This window comes from Atractosteus spatula, chromosome 13 (genome assembly GCF_055471065.1).
Source record: "Atractosteus spatula isolate fAtrSpa1 chromosome 13, fAtrSpa1.hap1, whole genome shotgun sequence".
NCBI classification, from domain to species: domain Eukaryota; kingdom Metazoa; phylum Chordata; class Actinopteri; order Semionotiformes; family Lepisosteidae; genus Atractosteus; species Atractosteus spatula.
Window position 1 is genome coordinate 319069 of NC_142718.1, and position 15435 is coordinate 334503.

The following is a 15435-nucleotide window of genomic DNA, read 5'->3' on the forward strand; positions in this document are numbered from 1 at the left end:
GCCTGCATGTTCTCTCATGTCCCAGAGACATGGTGACTGTGTGAACTCCTCTGTGGAGTCTGTCTCCTCTCTCTCCTGTCCTGCGTGAGGTCTGTGTCTCCTCTCTCTCCTGTCCTGTGTGGAGTGTATCTCTCCTCTCTCTCCTGTCCTGTGTGAGGTCTGTGTCTCCTCTCTCCTGTCCTGGCTGGGGTCTGTTTCTCTTCTGTCCTGTGTGAGTTCTGTGTGTCCTCTTTCTCCTGTCCTGTGTGAGGTCTGTGTCTCTCCTGTCCTGTCTGGGGTCTGTCTCTTCTCTCTCCCGACCTGTGTGAGGTCTATGTCTCCTCTCTCTTGTCCTGTCTGGGGTCTGTGTCTCCTCTCTCTCCCGTCTCCAGTCTGATGTCTGTGTCGGTGTCTAGGTTCTGATGAACCTGCAGTTCAGGGGCTCGATCACATGACTAAGAGCTCAGCTCAGCAGGTTTGGGGTCCCGGAGTACCCCTGCACCAAAAGGTGACAGACACCCCGCTCCCTGCTGCCCCCTGCTGTTACTGGAGCTGAGGCCGGTTCCGACGGGTCCCGGTTCTGCCGCACGGACGGAGCCCACTCTGGTGACGTGCACAAATTAGCCCTCGCCGGCTGTGCGCGTCCGAACCGGGTCAGCCTGTGAGAGCGGCCGGGCCCGGGCTCGTCTCCGAGCGGAGCGGCAGCAGGGCTCCGCCCGCCCGCCCGTCCGTCTCCTCTCCTCCCCGCCCTGTTCTCTGTTGTTGTTTTGGAAAGAAAAAGATGGCGGCGACCGAGTCAGCGGAGTAGCCATTTCACGGATCTTTGCGAAGGTACCGGGCGACGCTGTGTATTCCTCCCCTCTCCCGACCCCTCCTCGCAAGGTGACTCTCCTGCGAGGACCCCCAGCCGGCGCTGGCTGGAGTTCGCTCGGGCGGTCGAAGCCAGCGGGCCTGCTGCGGGCCCGCAGCCTCGGGCTCGAGTAGGAAGTCCTCCCGGGAGGGTGCGCTCGCACCCGGTCACGGCCGGTGCTGCAACCGGGGTGGGGTCCGGGGGGAGTGCTGGGTGATTGATGCGGCGAAGGGGAGAGGGGGTGTGTTTCTTGTGTGTGTGGGTGTTTTTGAAGAGCTCAGGCGGGAAAGAGGAACGATGAGAGTGGGAGACGATTTTATCGCGAAGAGCAGTCCAGCGGCCGCGGATCGTGATCCCGGTCCGGCGCACCGGGTCGGAAACGGCTGGTTCTGTATCGGGACCTGGACGGACCGCGCTGCGTTTCACAAGGAATTGCTGGCATTACTAATCCGGTTGGATAGCGGTGCCGTGTGCCGGCCCGGGTGAGCTGGTGAGAGGCTGCAATATCGTGCTTGTCCCCTTGTCTCACGCACCAACCTTTACATGCAAAATACGGGTGAATAAGCTGTCAATCCATTTAAAAAAAAAGCTTTCATAGCGATGATTAGGGCAACAGCCTGCGTTGACGGCGATATTCCTGCTCTGCGGAGCTTCTCCCTCTGCTCAGCCCGTCCCGGACTTCTCAATCCCGGAATCCTTCCCGACCCTTTCCCGAACAATCCCAGAGAGTCGGGGCTTCACCCAGACGCCCTCCCCCACCACTCTCCGTGTAGAGACCCGTCTCCCTCTGGCAGGGTTGACTTCGTCAGCGGCCTGGGCCGGAACCGGGCCGAGCCCTCTGACCAGACCCGGCCTGGTGAGCCCGGCTTCTCCCCTCACTGCTCTCTGGAGAGCAGGCATCAGCTGCCCAGCTCCAGGAACAAGAACACAGGTTATTGATCAGGCGTGTGGGCCTGCCAGCTGTCTCCTGACAGCACTGCTGGGCATCTTGTTCCACACCCCCACCACCCTTTGTGTGAAGAAGTGCCTCCTGTTCTCCAGTTGCAGTGACCCCTGTCATAAGTCCTTGCTCTCCCCGCTGCAGTCATCTTACTGACATGAGGATATCCCGTAGGTCTGTAGCTGTATCCTTCTGTCTCACTGACTCCAGTGTGTCCGTGTGTCTGTCAGTGCTGACAGCAGAGAGAGACAGACAGGCTGCTGTATCCTTCTGTCTCACTGACTCCAGCGTGTCCGTGTGTCTGTCAGTGCTGACAGCAGAGAGAGACAGACAGGCTGCTGGATCCCGCTGTCTCACTGACTCCAGTGTGTTTCTAGCCCCCAGACGGAGCCGGACAGAGGGAGGGTCTTGTGACCAGGTGGACACTGAGTGACGGTCAGACAGACTGGTGCTCGGTGTCTCGGAGTCATGTCATACGAGGAGATCAAGAAGAAGGGAGTGCTGGGTAACTGTCTCTCTGAATTCATTTCTGTGATGTGTACCAGTAGGAGTGTGTGTATTAACCCCTCTCTCTCTCAGTGCAGTGTCAGTGTACAGTAGTGTGCAGGAGGAGTGTGTATATTAACCCCTCTCAGTGCAGTGTCAGTGTACAGTAGTGTGCAGGAGGAGTGTGTGTATTAACCCCTCTCTCTCAGTGCAGTGTCAGTGTACAGTAGTGTGCAGGAGGAGTGTGTGTATTAACCCCTCTCTCTCTCTCAGTGCAGTGTCAGTGTACAGTAGTGTGCAGGAGCAGTGTGTGTATTAACCCCTCTCTCTCAGTGCAGTGTCAGTGTACAGTAGTGTGCAGGAGGAGTGTGTGTATTAACCCCTCTCTCTCTCAGTGCAGTGTCAGTGTACAGTAGTGTGCAGGAGGAGTGTGTGTATTAACCCCTCTCTCTCAGTGCAGTGTCAGTGTACAGTAGTGTGCAGGAGGAGTGTGTGTATTAACCTCTCTCTCTCAGTGCAGTGTCAGTGTACAGTAGTGTGCAGGAGGAGTGTGTGTATTAACCCCTCTCTCTCAGTGCAGTGTCAGTGTACAGTAGTGTGCAGGAGGAGTGTGTGTATTAACCCCCCTCTCAGTGCAGTGTCAGTGTACAGTAGTGTGCAGGAGGAGTGTGTGTATTAACCCCTCTCTCTCAGTGCAGTGTCAGTGTACAGTAGTGTGCAGGAGGAGTGTGTGTATTAACCTCTCTCTCTCAGTGCAGTGTCAGTGTACAGTAGTGTGCAGGAGGAGTGTGTGTATTAACCCCTCTCTCTCTCAGTGCAGTGTCAGTGTACAGTAGTGTGCAGGAGGAGTGTGTGTATTAACCCCTCTCTCTCTCAGTGCAGTGTCAGTGTACAGTAGTGTGCAGGAGGAGTGTGTGTATTAACCCCTCTCTCTCTCAGTGCAGTGTCAGTGTACAGTAGTGTGCAGGAGGAGTGTGTGTATTAACCTCTCTCTCCGGGTCAGAGGTGTCAGTGCTGGAGGGGGGTGTGGAGGAGATGGGGCTGGTTGCTGGCCGCAGTCAGAGGGAGAAGAAACGCTCCTACAAGGACCTGCTGCGGGAGGAGGAGGAGATCGCTGCTCAAGTCCGCAAGTCCTCCAAGAAACGACCCAAGGTACCGCACTGCCTTTGCCCTTAGTGAACATGGCTGCGTTTTAGCTTCACACTGCCCACGTTAGAAATGGCTGCCACTGCTCCTGTGTAGCTGTGTGTGTGACCTAATGACCCCTGTATGTCTGCCCTCCTCTCCTCTCGTTCAGTGGATGCGGGATTTCCTGTCATTCCCTCTTCCCTCTCTCCCTGTCAGGACTCGGAGCTGTACCTGCTGGGGGGAGACCCGCACAGGAAGAAGAAGAAGCACTCGAGTGAGGAGTACTACTACAGGGGTGAGAGGATGACAATCTGATCCGCTCCGGGTCTCACCGTGTACTCAGTCAGACTCCTGTTCCACAGCAGTGCGATCCGCTCCGGGTCTCACCGTGTACTCAATCAGACTCCTGTTCCACAGCAGTGCGATCCGCTCCGGGTCTTACCGTGTACTCAATCAGACTCCTGTTCCACAGCAGTGCGATCCGCTCCGGGTCTTACCGTGCTGTTAGTGTCAGTCGTCCCACACTGGTCCAGCCCTGTGTGTGCGGTATTGGGCTCGGTTCTGGCTCGCGGCCCGGCCCGGCCCGGCCTCAGTACTGACCTCTCTGTCCTCTGCAGACCCCCCCTCGCCGGGCGGCCTCCCGCCCAAGAAGAAGCGGAAGCTGGAGCGCGCCCCCCCGCCGCCCCCCCACCCCACGGACACGGCGATGGGGCTCCTGCAGGCCATCACCTCCCCGCTGGCCACCGGCGCCCAGCCCTCGAACCCTGGGCCCGCGCCCCACCACCACTCCAGCAAGGACCGGCGGCGGTCGGGGGGCGAGGGGGGGCGGCCGCACCCCGGCTCCCACCCACACCGCCCCCCCCCCTCCTCCTCCAAGAAGCACAAGTCAGCCCTGCTGGGCCCCGGCGCCCCCGAGCCCCCCCTCACCCTGCGCGAGGCCGACGGGCTCAAGATGAAGCTCATCCTGTCCCCCAAGGAAAAGGGGGAGTCGGGCGGGGGGGGCGAGGGGTTCAGCTACCCCTCGCCGCTGTCCTCCTCTTCCTCGCCCCTGCCCTCGGGGGTGCCGCTGAAGAAGGCCAGTCGCAAGCCGGGGGGCGCGGTCTTGCTCTCCAAGGCGCCCCGGAAGAAGCTGCACCCCAAGGACCCGCTGCCCATCGTGGTCAAGGAGGTGGAGGTGGAAGGTGGGGAGTCCCACGTGTCCCCCTTTCTCTCTCGCACTGCTCCCCTTTCTCAGCTGTCTCACTCAGTGTACTTTAGTGTGTATTAACCCCTCTCTCTCTCAGTGCAGTGTCAGTGTACAGTAGTGTGCAGGAGGAGTGTGTGTATTAACCCCTCTCTCTCTCAGTGCAGTGTCAGTGTACAGTAGTGTGCAGGAGGAGTGTGTGTATTAGCCCCTCTCTCTCTCAGTGCAGTGTCAGTGTACAGTAGTGTGCAGGAGCAGTGTGTGTATTAACCCCTCTCTCTCAGTGCAGTGTCAGTGTACAGTAGTGTGCAGGAGGAGTGTGTGTATTAACCCCTCTCTCTCTCAGTGCAGTGTCAGTGTACAGTAGTGTGCAGGAGGAGTGTGTGTATTAACCCCTCTCTCTCTCTCAGTGCAGTGTCAGTGTACAGTAGTGTGCAGGAGGAGTGTGTGTATTAACCCCTCTCTCTCTCAGTGCAGTGTCAGTGTACAGTAGTGTGCAGGAGGAGTGTGTGTATTAACCCCTCTCTCAGTGCAGTGTCAGTGTACAGTAGTGTGCAGGAGGAGTGTGTGTATTAACCCCTCTCTCTCAGTGCAGTGTCAGTGTACAGTAGTGTGCAGGAGGAGTGTGTGTATTAACCCCTCTCTCTCTCTCAGTGCAGTGTCAGTGTACAGTGGTGTGCAGGAGGAGTGTGTATATTAACCCCTCTCTCTCTCAGTGCAGTGTCAGTGTACAGTAGTGTGCAGGAGGAGTGTGTGTATTAACCCCTCTCTCTCTCAGTGCAGTGTCAGTGTACAGTAGTGTGCAGGAGGAGTGTGTGTATTAACCCCTCTCTCTCTCAGTGCAGTGTCAGTGTACAGTAGTGTGCAGGAGGAGTGTGTGTATTAACCCCTCTCTCTCTCAGTGCAGTGTCAGTGTACAGTAGTGTGCAGGAGGAGTGTGTGTATTAACCCCTCTCTCTCTCAGTGCAGTGTCAGTGTACAGTAGTGTGCAGGAGGAGTGTGTGTATTAACCCCTCTCTCTCAGTGTCAGTGTACAGTAGTGTGCAGGAGGAGTGTGTGTATTAACCCCTCTCTCTCTCAGGGCAGTGTCAGTGTACAGTAGTGTGCAGGAGGAGTGTGTGTATTAACCCCTCTCTCTCAGTGCAGTGTCAGTGTACAGTAGTGTGTGTATTAACCCCTCTCTCTCTCAGTGCAGTGTCAGTGTACAGTAGTGTGCAGGTGGAGTGTGTGTATTAACCCCTCTCTCTCAGTGCAGTGTCAGTGTACAGTAGTGTGCAGGAGGAGTGTGTGTATTGACCCCCCTCTCTCAGTGCAGTGTCAGTGTACAGTAGTGTGCAGGAGGAGTGTGTGTATTAACCCCTCTCTCTCTCTCAGTGCAGTGTCAGTGTACAGTAGTGTGCAGGAGCAGTGTGTGTATTAACCCCTCTCTCTCTCAGTGCAGTGTCAGTGTACAGTAGTGTGCAGGAGGAGTGTGTGTATTAACCCCTCTCTCTCAGTGCAGTGTCAGTGTACAGTAGTGTGCAGGAGCAGTGTGTGTATTAACCCCTCTCTCTCTCAGTGCAGTGTCAGTGTACAGTAGTGTGCAGGAGGAGTGTGTGTATTAACCCCTCTCTCTCTCAGTGCAGTGTCAGTGTACAGTAGTGTGCAGGAGGAGTGTGTGTATTAACCCCTCTCTCTCTCAGTGCAGTGTCAGTGTACAGTAGTGTGCAGGAGGAGTGTGTGTATTAACCCCTCTCTCTCAGTGTCAGTGTACAGTAGTGTGCAGGAGGAGTGTGTGTATTAACCCCTCTCTCTCTCAGGGCAGTGTCAGTGTACAGTAGTGTGCAGGAGGAGTGTGTGTATTAACCCCTCTCTCTCAGTGCAGTGTCAGTGTACAGTAGTGTGTGTATTAACCCCTCTCTCTCTCAGTGCAGTGTCAGTGTACAGTAGTGTGCAGGTGGAGTGTGTGTATTAACCCCTCTCTCTCAGTGCAGTGTCAGTGTACAGTAGTGTGCAGGAGGAGTGTGTGTATTGACCCCCCTCTCTCAGTGCAGTGTCAGTGTACAGTAGTGTGCAGGAGGAGTGTGTGTATTAACCCCTCTCTCTCTCTCAGTGCAGTGTCAGTGTACAGTAGTGTGCAGGAGCAGTGTGTGTATTAACCCCTCTCTCTCTCAGTGCAGTGTCAGTGTACAGTAGTGTGCAGGAGGAGTGTGTGTATTAACCCCTCTCTCTCAGTGCAGTGTCAGTGTACAGTAGTGTGCAGGAGCAGTGTGTGTATTAACCCCTCTCTCTCTCAGTGCAGTGTCAGTGTACAGTAGTGTGCAGGAGGAGTGTGTGTATTAACCCCTCTCTCTCTCTCAGTGCTGTGTCAGTGTACAGTAGTGTGCAGGAGGAGTGTGTGTATTAACCTCTCTCTCTCAGTGCAGTGTCAGTGTACAGTAGTGTGCAGGAGCAGTGTGTATATTAACCCCCCTCTCTCTCAGTGCAGTGTCAGTGTACAGTAGTGTGTGTATTAACCCCTTCTCTCTCTCTCAGGGCGTCTGGCCCCAGGGCTGTGTGGGGGGCCCCTGCGGGGGGCGGACTCCTCCTCCTCGGGGGCGGAGCTGGAGGCGGGGGAGCTGGTGATTGACGACTCGTACCGTGAGGTGCAGAAGAAGAAGAAGAAGTCGAAGAAGAGCAAGAAGAAGAAGGAGAGGGAGCGAGAGCGTCACCGCGGCGACAAGAAGCACAGCAAGTCCAGCAAGAGGAGCGCAGAGGGGGGGCCGAGCGCCGGGGCTGCAGGTTCGACTGGGGAGACTGGGGCTCACTGGGGGAGACTGGGGCTCACTAGGAGAGACTGGTGGAGACTGGGGCACACTGGGAGAGACTGGGAGAAACTGGGGCTCTGTGGGGGAGACTGGGGCTCACTAGGAGAGACTGGGGCTCTGTGGGGGAGACTGGGAAAGACTGGGGCTCACTAGGAGAGACTGGGGGAGGCTGGGGCTCTGTGGGGGAGACTGGGAGAGACTGGGGCTCACTAGGAGAGACTGGGGGAGGCTGGGGCTCTGTGGGGGAGACTGGGGGAGGCTGGGGCTCTGTGGGGGAGACTGGGAGAGACTGGGGCTCACTGGGAGAGACTGGGGGAGACTGGGGCTCTGTGGAGGAGACTGGGGCTCGCTGGGAGAGACTGGGGGAGACTGGGGCTCTGTGGAGGAGACTGGGGCTCACTAGGAGAGACTGGGGGAGACTGGGGCTCTGTGGAGGAGACTGGGGCTCACTGGGAGAGACTGATGGAGACTGGGACTCACTGGGAGAGACGGGGAGACTGGGGTCTGTGGGAGGATTATATCCGAGTCCGTGAGACCTGCTGTGGGTGACTAAGACGCTGGCAGGGTCGAGCTGAGACACAGACACAGTGGAGTGCAGACCAACAGCTGGGCTGCTGTCTCCCACAGGGTCCACCACTGTCCTGCTGACCCCCGCTGAGCTGGCACGGGGCCACGCCCACACGCACAGCTCGGCCAACCACAGCTCAGGGCCGGCCCCCGGGGGCGGGGCATACGGGGGTGTGGTCTCGGGGGGCGGGGCCTACGCGATGAGCCCGCCCGCCGTGGTGCATCACCACTCCAGCAGCGAATCGCAGAGCGAGAAGAAGAAGAAGGAGGGGCGAGACCGGGAGAAGGCGGAGAAGGAGAAGGTGGGCTCTGATTGCTGTTGTCAGTGTGTGAACGTCCCGGGAAAGCTCCTCCCCGCAGTCCGGCCCGAGACCGGCCGAGCGGTCGGGTGTCCGACCCCCAGCTGCTTACAGTCAGAACCAGCTCGGCCCAGAGCTCCGCTCCGGGACTCCGCAGGGTCTCGGTGGACAGGACTGGAGAACTGGGTCTGGGGAGGTCTTGACCCGGTCCAGAACTCCTGTCCGGGACTCTGCAGGGTCTCGGTGGACAGGACTGGAGAACTGGGTCTGGGGAGGTCTTGACCCGGTCCAGAACTCCACCCTGGTACTCTGACGGTGCTGTGCTGGGAGATTCGTGTGGAAAGAGCAGTGTTCTGACGGGCCGCCAGGCCACAAGTCCCGGGTTCGGGCTGTCACACACACTCCTCTCCTTGTCTGCTCTCCCTCTGCAGCCCAAGAAGAAGAACATGACGGCGTACCAGGTGTTCTGTAAGGAGTATCGGGTCAACATCACCTCAGAGCATCCGGGCCTGGGTCAGTGCGTCTGTGTGTCTGCAGTGAGACTGTGTGCTGTTCTGGTGCTACACATCCGGGCCTGGGTCAGTGTGTCTGTGTGTCTGCAGTGAGACTGTGTGCTGTTCTGGTGCTACACATCCGGGCCTGGGTCAGTGTGTCTGTGTGAGGCTGTGTGTGACTGGGGAGTTTTATTCTGTCTGAGAGGCTGTGTGTGACTGGGGAGTTTTATTCTGTCTGAGAGGCTGTGTGTGACTGGGGAGTTTTATTCTGTCTGTGTGAGGCTGTGTGTGACTGGGGAGTTTTATTCTGTCTGTGAGGCTGTGTGTGACTGGGGAGTTTTATTCTGTCTGTGTGAGGCTGTGTGTGACTGGGGAGTTTTATTCTGTCTGTGAGGCTGTGTGTGACTGGGGAGTTTTATTCTGTCTGTGAGGCTGTGTGTGACTGGGGGAGTTTTATTCTGTCTGTGTGAGGCTGTGTGTGACTGGGGAGTTTTATTCTGTCTGTGAGGCTGTGTGTGACTGGGGAGTTTTATTCTGTCTGTGAGGCTGTGTGTGACTGGGGAGTTTTATTCTGTCTGTGAGGCTGTGTGTGACTGGGGGAGTTTTATTCTGTCTGTGTGAGGCTGTGTGTGACTGGGGAGTTTTATTCTGTCTGTGAGGCTGTGTGTGACTGGGGAGTTTTATTCTGTCTGAGAGGCTGTGTGTGACTGGGGAGTTTTATTCTGTCTGAGAGGCTGTGTGTGACTGGGGGAGTTTTATTCTGTCTGTGTGAGGCTGTGTGTGACTGGGGGAGTTTTATTCTGTCTGTGTGAGGCTGTGTGTGACTGTGGAGTTTTATTCTGTCTGAGAGGCTGTGTGTGACTGGGGAGTTTTATTCTGTCTGTGAGGCTGTGTGTGACTGTGGAGTTTTATTCTGTCTGAGAGGCTGTGTGTGACTGGGGAGTTTTATTCTGTCTGTGTGAGGCTGTGTGTGACTGGGGGAGTTTTATTCTGTCTGTGAGAGGCTGTGTGTGACTGGGGAGTTTTATTCTGTCTGTGTGAGGCTGTGTGTGACTGGGGGAGTTTTATTCTGTCTGTGAGAGGCTGTGTGTGACTGGGGGAGTTTTATTCTGTCTGTGAGAGGCTGTGTGTGACTGGGGAGTTTTATTCTGTCTGAGAGGCTGTGTGTGACTGGGGAGTTTTATTCTGTCTGTGTGAGGCTGTGTGTGACTGGGGGAGTTTTATTCTGTCTGAGAGGCTGTGTGTGACTGGGGGAGTTTTATTCTGTCTGTGAGGCTGTGTGTGACTGGGGGAGTTTTATTCTGTCTGTGAGGCTGTGTGTGACTGGGGAGTTTTATTCTGTCTGTGAGGCTGTGTGTGACTGGGGAGTTTTATTCTGTCTGTGAGGCTGTGTGTGACTGGGGAGTTTTATTCTGTCTGTGAGGCTGTGTGTGACTGGGGGAGTTTTATTCTGTCTGTGAGGCTGTGTGTGACTGGGGGAGTTTTATTCTGTCTGTGAGGCTGTGTGTGACTGGGGAGTTTTATTCTGTCTGAGAGGCTGTGTGTGACTGGGGAGTTTTATTCTGTCTGTGAGAGGCTGTGTGTGACTGGGGAGTTTTATTCTGTCTGTGAGGCTGTGTGTGACTGGGGAGTTTTATTCTGTCTGAGAGGCTGTGTGTGACTGGGGAGTTTTATTCTGTCTGTGTGAGGCTGTGTGTGACTGGGGAGTTTTATTCTGTCTGTGAGGCTGTGTGTGACTGGGGAGTTTTATTCTGTCTGTGAGGCTGTGTGTGACTGGGGAGTTTTATTCTGTCTGTGAGGCTGTGTGTGACTGGGGAGTTTTATTCTGTCTGTGAGAGGCTGTGTGTGACTGGGGAGTTTTATTCTGTCTGTGTGAGGCTGTGTGTGACTGTGGAGTTTTATTCTGTCTGAGAGGCTGTGTGTGACTGGGGAGTTTTATTCTGTCTGTGAGGCTGTGTGTGACTGGGGGAGTTTTATTCTGTCTGTGAGGCTGTGTGTGACTGGGGGAGTTTTATTCTGTCTGTGAGGCTGTGTGTGACTGGGGAGTTTTATTCTGTCTGTGAGGCTGTGTGTGACTGGGGAGTTTTATTCTGTCTGTGAGGCTGTGTGTGACTGGGGGAGTTTTATTCTGTCTGAGAGGCTGTGTGTGACTGGGGAGTTTTATTCTGTCTGTGAGGCTGTGTGTGACTGGGGAGTTTTATTCTGTCTGTGAGGCTGTGTGTGACTGGGGAGTTTTATTCTGCCTGCAGTGTTCGGAGAGCTGAGCCGGAAGCTGGCGGAGGTGTGGAAACAGCTGCCGGAAAAAGACAAACTGGTGAGCTCCTTGTCTGTCTGTCCTCACTTCACGTCTCTCCCTGCGGCTGCAGCGCCGCTCACCTGTCTCTCTCTGTGTCAGTAGGTGTGGCGACAGAAGGCTCAGTATCTGCAGCACAAGCAGAACAAGGCTGAGGCCACAACAGTGAAGCGGAAGAGCTCCTCCAGCGAGCCGGGCAAGAGCAAAGGTACCAGAGACGACACCTGTACCTGCAGGCGTTACCTGTTACCAGTGTAGTGTCAGTGTCCAGTACAGTGCAGGAGGAGTGTGTGTATTAACCCCTCTCTCTCTCAGTGCAGTGTCAGTGTACAGTAGTGTGCAGGAGGGGTGTGTGTATTAACCCCTCTCTCTCTCAGTGCAGTGTCAGTGTACAGTAGTGTGCAGGAGGAGTGTGTGTATTAACCCCTCTCTCAGTGCAGTGTCAGTGTCCAGTACAGTGCAGGAGGAGTGTGTGTATTAACCCCTCTCTCTCTCAGTGCAGTGTCAGTGTACAGTAGTGTGCAGGAGGAGTGTGTGTATTAACCCCTCTCTCTCTCAGGGCAGTGTCAGTGTACAGTAGTGTGCAGGAGGAGTGTGTGTATTAACCCCTCTCTCTCAGTGCAGTGTCAGTGTACAGTAGTGTGCAGGAGGAGTGTGTGTATTAACCCCTCTCTCTCTCAGTGCAGTGTCAGTGTACAGTAGTGTGCAGGAGGAGTGTGTGTATTAACCCCTCTCTCTCAGTGCAGTGTCAGTGTACAGTAGTGTGCAGAAGGAGTGTGTGTATTAACCCCTCTCTCTCTCAGTGCAGTGTCAGTGTACAGTAGTGTGCAGGAGGAGTGTGTGTATTAACCCCTCTCTCTCAGTGCAGTGTCAGTGTACAGTAGTGTGCAGGAGGAGTGTGTGTATTAACCCCTCTCTCTCTCAGTGCAGTGTCAGTGTACAGTAGTGTGCAGGAGGAGTGTGTGTATTAACCCCTCTCTCTCTCAGTGCAGTGTCAGTGTACAGTAGTGTACAGGAGGAGTGTGTGTATTAACCCCTCTCTCTCAGTGTAGTGTCAGTGTACAGTAGTGTGCAGGAGGAGTGTGTGTATTAACCCCTCTCTCTCTCAGTGCAGTGTCAGTGTACAGTAGTGTGCAGGAGGAGTGTGTGTATTAACCCCTCTCTCTCTCAGTGCAGTGTCAGTGTCCAGTACAGTGCAGGAGGAGTGTGTGTATTAACCCCTCTCTCTCAGTGCAGTGTCAGTGTACAGTAGTGTGCAGGAGGAGTGTGTGTATTAACCCCTCTCTCTCTCAGTGCAGTGTCAGTGTACAGTAGTGTGCAGGAGGAGTGTGTGTATTAACCCCTCTCTCTCTCAGTGCAGTGTCAGTGTACAGTAGTGTGCAGGAGGAGTGTGTGTATTAACCCCTCTCTCTCTCAGTGCAGTGTCAGTGTCCAGTAGTGTGCAGGAGGAGTGTGTGTATTAACCCCTCTCTCTCTCAGTGCAGTGTCAGTGTACAGTAGTGTGCAGTAAGAGTGTGTGTATTAACCCCTCTCTCAGGGCAGTGTCAGTGTACAGTAGTGTGCAGGAGGAGTGTGTGTATTAACCCCTCTCTCTCTCTCAGTGCAGTGTCAGTGCACAGCAGTGTGCAGGAGGAGTGTGTGTATTAACCCCTCTCTCTCAGTGCAGTGTCAGTGTACAGTAGTGTGCAGGAGGAGTGTGTGTATTAACCCCTCTCTCTCTCAGTGCAGTGTCAGTGTACAGTAGTGTGCAGGAGGAGTGTGTGTATTAACCCTTCTCTCTCTCTCTCAGTGCAGTGTCAGTGTACAGTAGTGTGCAGGAGGGGTGTGTGTATTAACCCCTCTCTCTCTCGGTGCAGTGTCAGTGTACAGTAGTGTGCAGGAGGAGTGTGTGTATTAACCCCTCTCTCTCTCAGTGCAGTGTCAGTGTACAGTAGTGTGCAGGAGGAGTGTGTGTATTAACCCCTCTCTCTCAGTGCAGTGTCAGTGTACAGTAGTGTGCAGGAGGAGTGTGTGTATTAACCCCTCTCTCTCTCAGTGCAGTGTCAGTGTACAGTAGTGTGCAGGAGGGGTGTGTGTATTAACCCCTCTCTCTCAGGGCAGTGTCAGTGTACAGTAGTGTGCAGGAGGAGTGTGTGTATTAACCCTTCTCTCTCTCTCTCAGTGCAGTGTCAGTGTACAGTAGTGTGCAGGAGTGTGTGTATTAACCCCTCTCTCTCAGGGTCAGTGCGGAGTGTGTCCTCTCCCTGCCGGAAGTCTCCCTCGGGGTCCGTGGCTGTGCCTCTGTCTCCAGCTCGTGCTCCAGAGGTCGACCCCATCGACGCTGCTGCCCACCTGCAGCTCCTGGGAGAATCGCTCAGCCTGATTGGACACCGGCTGCAGGAGACCGAGGTCAGAGCCCCCTCACAACAGCTCTTCAGTACAGTGCGAGTGTAGCACAGCTCTGTCCGCTGCTCTGTCCACTGCTCTGTCCGCTGCTCTGTCCACAGCACTGTCCACAGCACTGTCCTCAGCTCTGTCCACAGCACTGTCCACAGCACTGTCCACAGCACTGTCCTCAGCTCTGTCCATAGCACTATCCTCAGCTCTGTCCACAGCTCTGTCCTCAACTGTCCACAGCACTGTCCTGAACACTGTCCACAGCTGTGTGTTCAGTATCTGTGTGTCTCTATAGCTGTGAGTGGTGCTGAGTGATGTATTATTATATTATTATATTTTTATGTTTCCAGGGCATGGTGGCTGTGTCCGGCAGCCTGTCTGTCCTCCTGGACTCTATCCTCTGTGCTCTGGGGCCACTCACCTGTCTCACTGCCCAGGTCCCGGAGCTCAACTCCTGCCCTCGACACGTCCTGGTGAGTTCCCTAACCCAGCTGTCTGTCCTTCTTCCTCTCCTCAGGCTGCGCTCTGCCTGACGGCTGTCTCTCCGTCTCTCTGAGCTCTGATCTCTCTGTCTCTCTGAGCTCTGAGCTGTCTGACTGTCTATCTGAGAACTATCTCTGTCTCTCTGAGCTCTGATCTCTCCGTGTCTCTGTGTTTCTGTGTCTCTGAGCTCTGATCTCTCTGTGTTTCTGTGTCTCTGAGCTCTGATCTCTCTGTGTCTCTGTGTTTCTGTGTCTCTGAGCTCTGATCTCTCTGTGTCTCTGTGTCTCTGAGCTCTGATCTCTCTGTGTCTCTGAGCTCTGATCTCTCTGTGTCTCTGTCTGCCTGAGCTCTGATCTCTCTGTGTCTCTGAGCTCTGATCTCTCTGTGTCCCTGTGTCTCTGAGCTCTGATCTCTCTGTGTCTCTGTGTCTCTGAGCTCTGATCTCTCTGTGTCTCTGTGTCTCTGAGCTCTGATCTCTCTGTGTCTCTGTCTGCCTGAGCTCTGATCTCTCTCAATTCAGTTCAATTCAAGGTGCTTTATTAGCATGACTGATGGGATCAGTGTTGCCAAAGCAAATAAAAATAATAAAATTAACATGAAACAAAACAAAAAATAAAAGTAAAATAAAATCTACAGACATATTACAGACATTTACAACAGAGATATATCATAAAATATTTACATCTGCTGTAGACAGATGGAGCATGATTGGGAGAGACTCACTGTTCCTCAGGCTCTCTCTCCGTCTGTCTTGCTCTGCTGGGGTGTTGCTCTCTGTGTCGGACAGTGTTTTCACTCTCTCTGTCTCTCTCAGTCCAACACTCTGGACAACATCGCCTATGTCATGCCCGGACTGTGACGGCAGCCGCGGTGCCCAGCGGGCCTGAGTGGACTCGATCTGGGTCGCGAAGGAAGGAGTTGGCACGACGGGCACATGGCGGGAGTACCCAGAATCCACTGGGGCCTCTGGAAGAAGAGCCTCTGTTTTAATTCTGTTCTTAAAAAGTCTCTATTCGTTTGTTTTTTAATTAAAACTCTTTTAGTGAAGCTGTGCTTCCTGGTTCTTTCTGTTTTTGTTGGGGGTGACCTGTGACCCCCAGTTGTGTTCAGAGGTGTTTTATGGATGACCTGTGATCTCTGTCCCCTGTCAGTCTCGGGGCTGCGGGTTCGGGCCTGTCCCCTGTCAGTCTTGGGGCTGTGGGTTCGAGCCTGTCCCCTGTCAGTCTCATTCTGGGGGTTCGAGCCTGTCCCCTGTCAGTCTCGGGGCTGCGGGTTCGAGCCTGTCCCCTGTCAGTCTCTGCAGGCTCGTACCAGGCTCTCACAGGGCTGCAGGTCCAAGCTTGTTTGCAGGGAGATGGCCCTCCCTCCTGTGCAATTTGCCTTTGGGAATAAAAGTACAGTTTCCAGCCAGATGAGTTTCAATACAACTGAAGCAACTTGTTTGGGTCCCTGTGGTTGTTTCATAGACATGCTGAGGTGTGACACTGTGAGTGTTACTGCTGCATCACTGAGCTGCTGCCTCTTCTCCAGGCTCTATACTCACAGTACAGAGCTGAGCTGTGGCTGTGGAG

The 15435-nt window shown here is 54.8% G+C and overlaps 1 protein-coding gene across 1 annotated transcript; it reads left to right on the forward strand.

The window, feature by feature from the left end:
- The first annotated feature begins 510 nt into the window (after window positions 1-510).
- On the forward strand, window positions 511-14911 carry LOC148821467 (HMG domain-containing protein 4-like). The gene is made up of 13 exons (XM_088930836.1): window positions 511-810; window positions 2147-2274; window positions 3259-3407; window positions 3600-3678; window positions 4001-4564; window positions 7081-7326; window positions 7980-8221; window positions 8650-8731; window positions 10962-11026; window positions 11111-11213; window positions 13224-13393; window positions 13732-13854; window positions 14679-14911. Exons 2-13 carry the CDS (start codon window positions 2238-2240, stop codon window positions 14721-14723), a joined length of 1905 nt encoding a protein of 634 aa, XP_088786962.1. The 5' UTR covers window positions 511-810; window positions 2147-2237; the 3' UTR covers window positions 14724-14911.
- The last annotated feature ends 524 nt before the right edge of the window (window positions 14912-15435 follow it).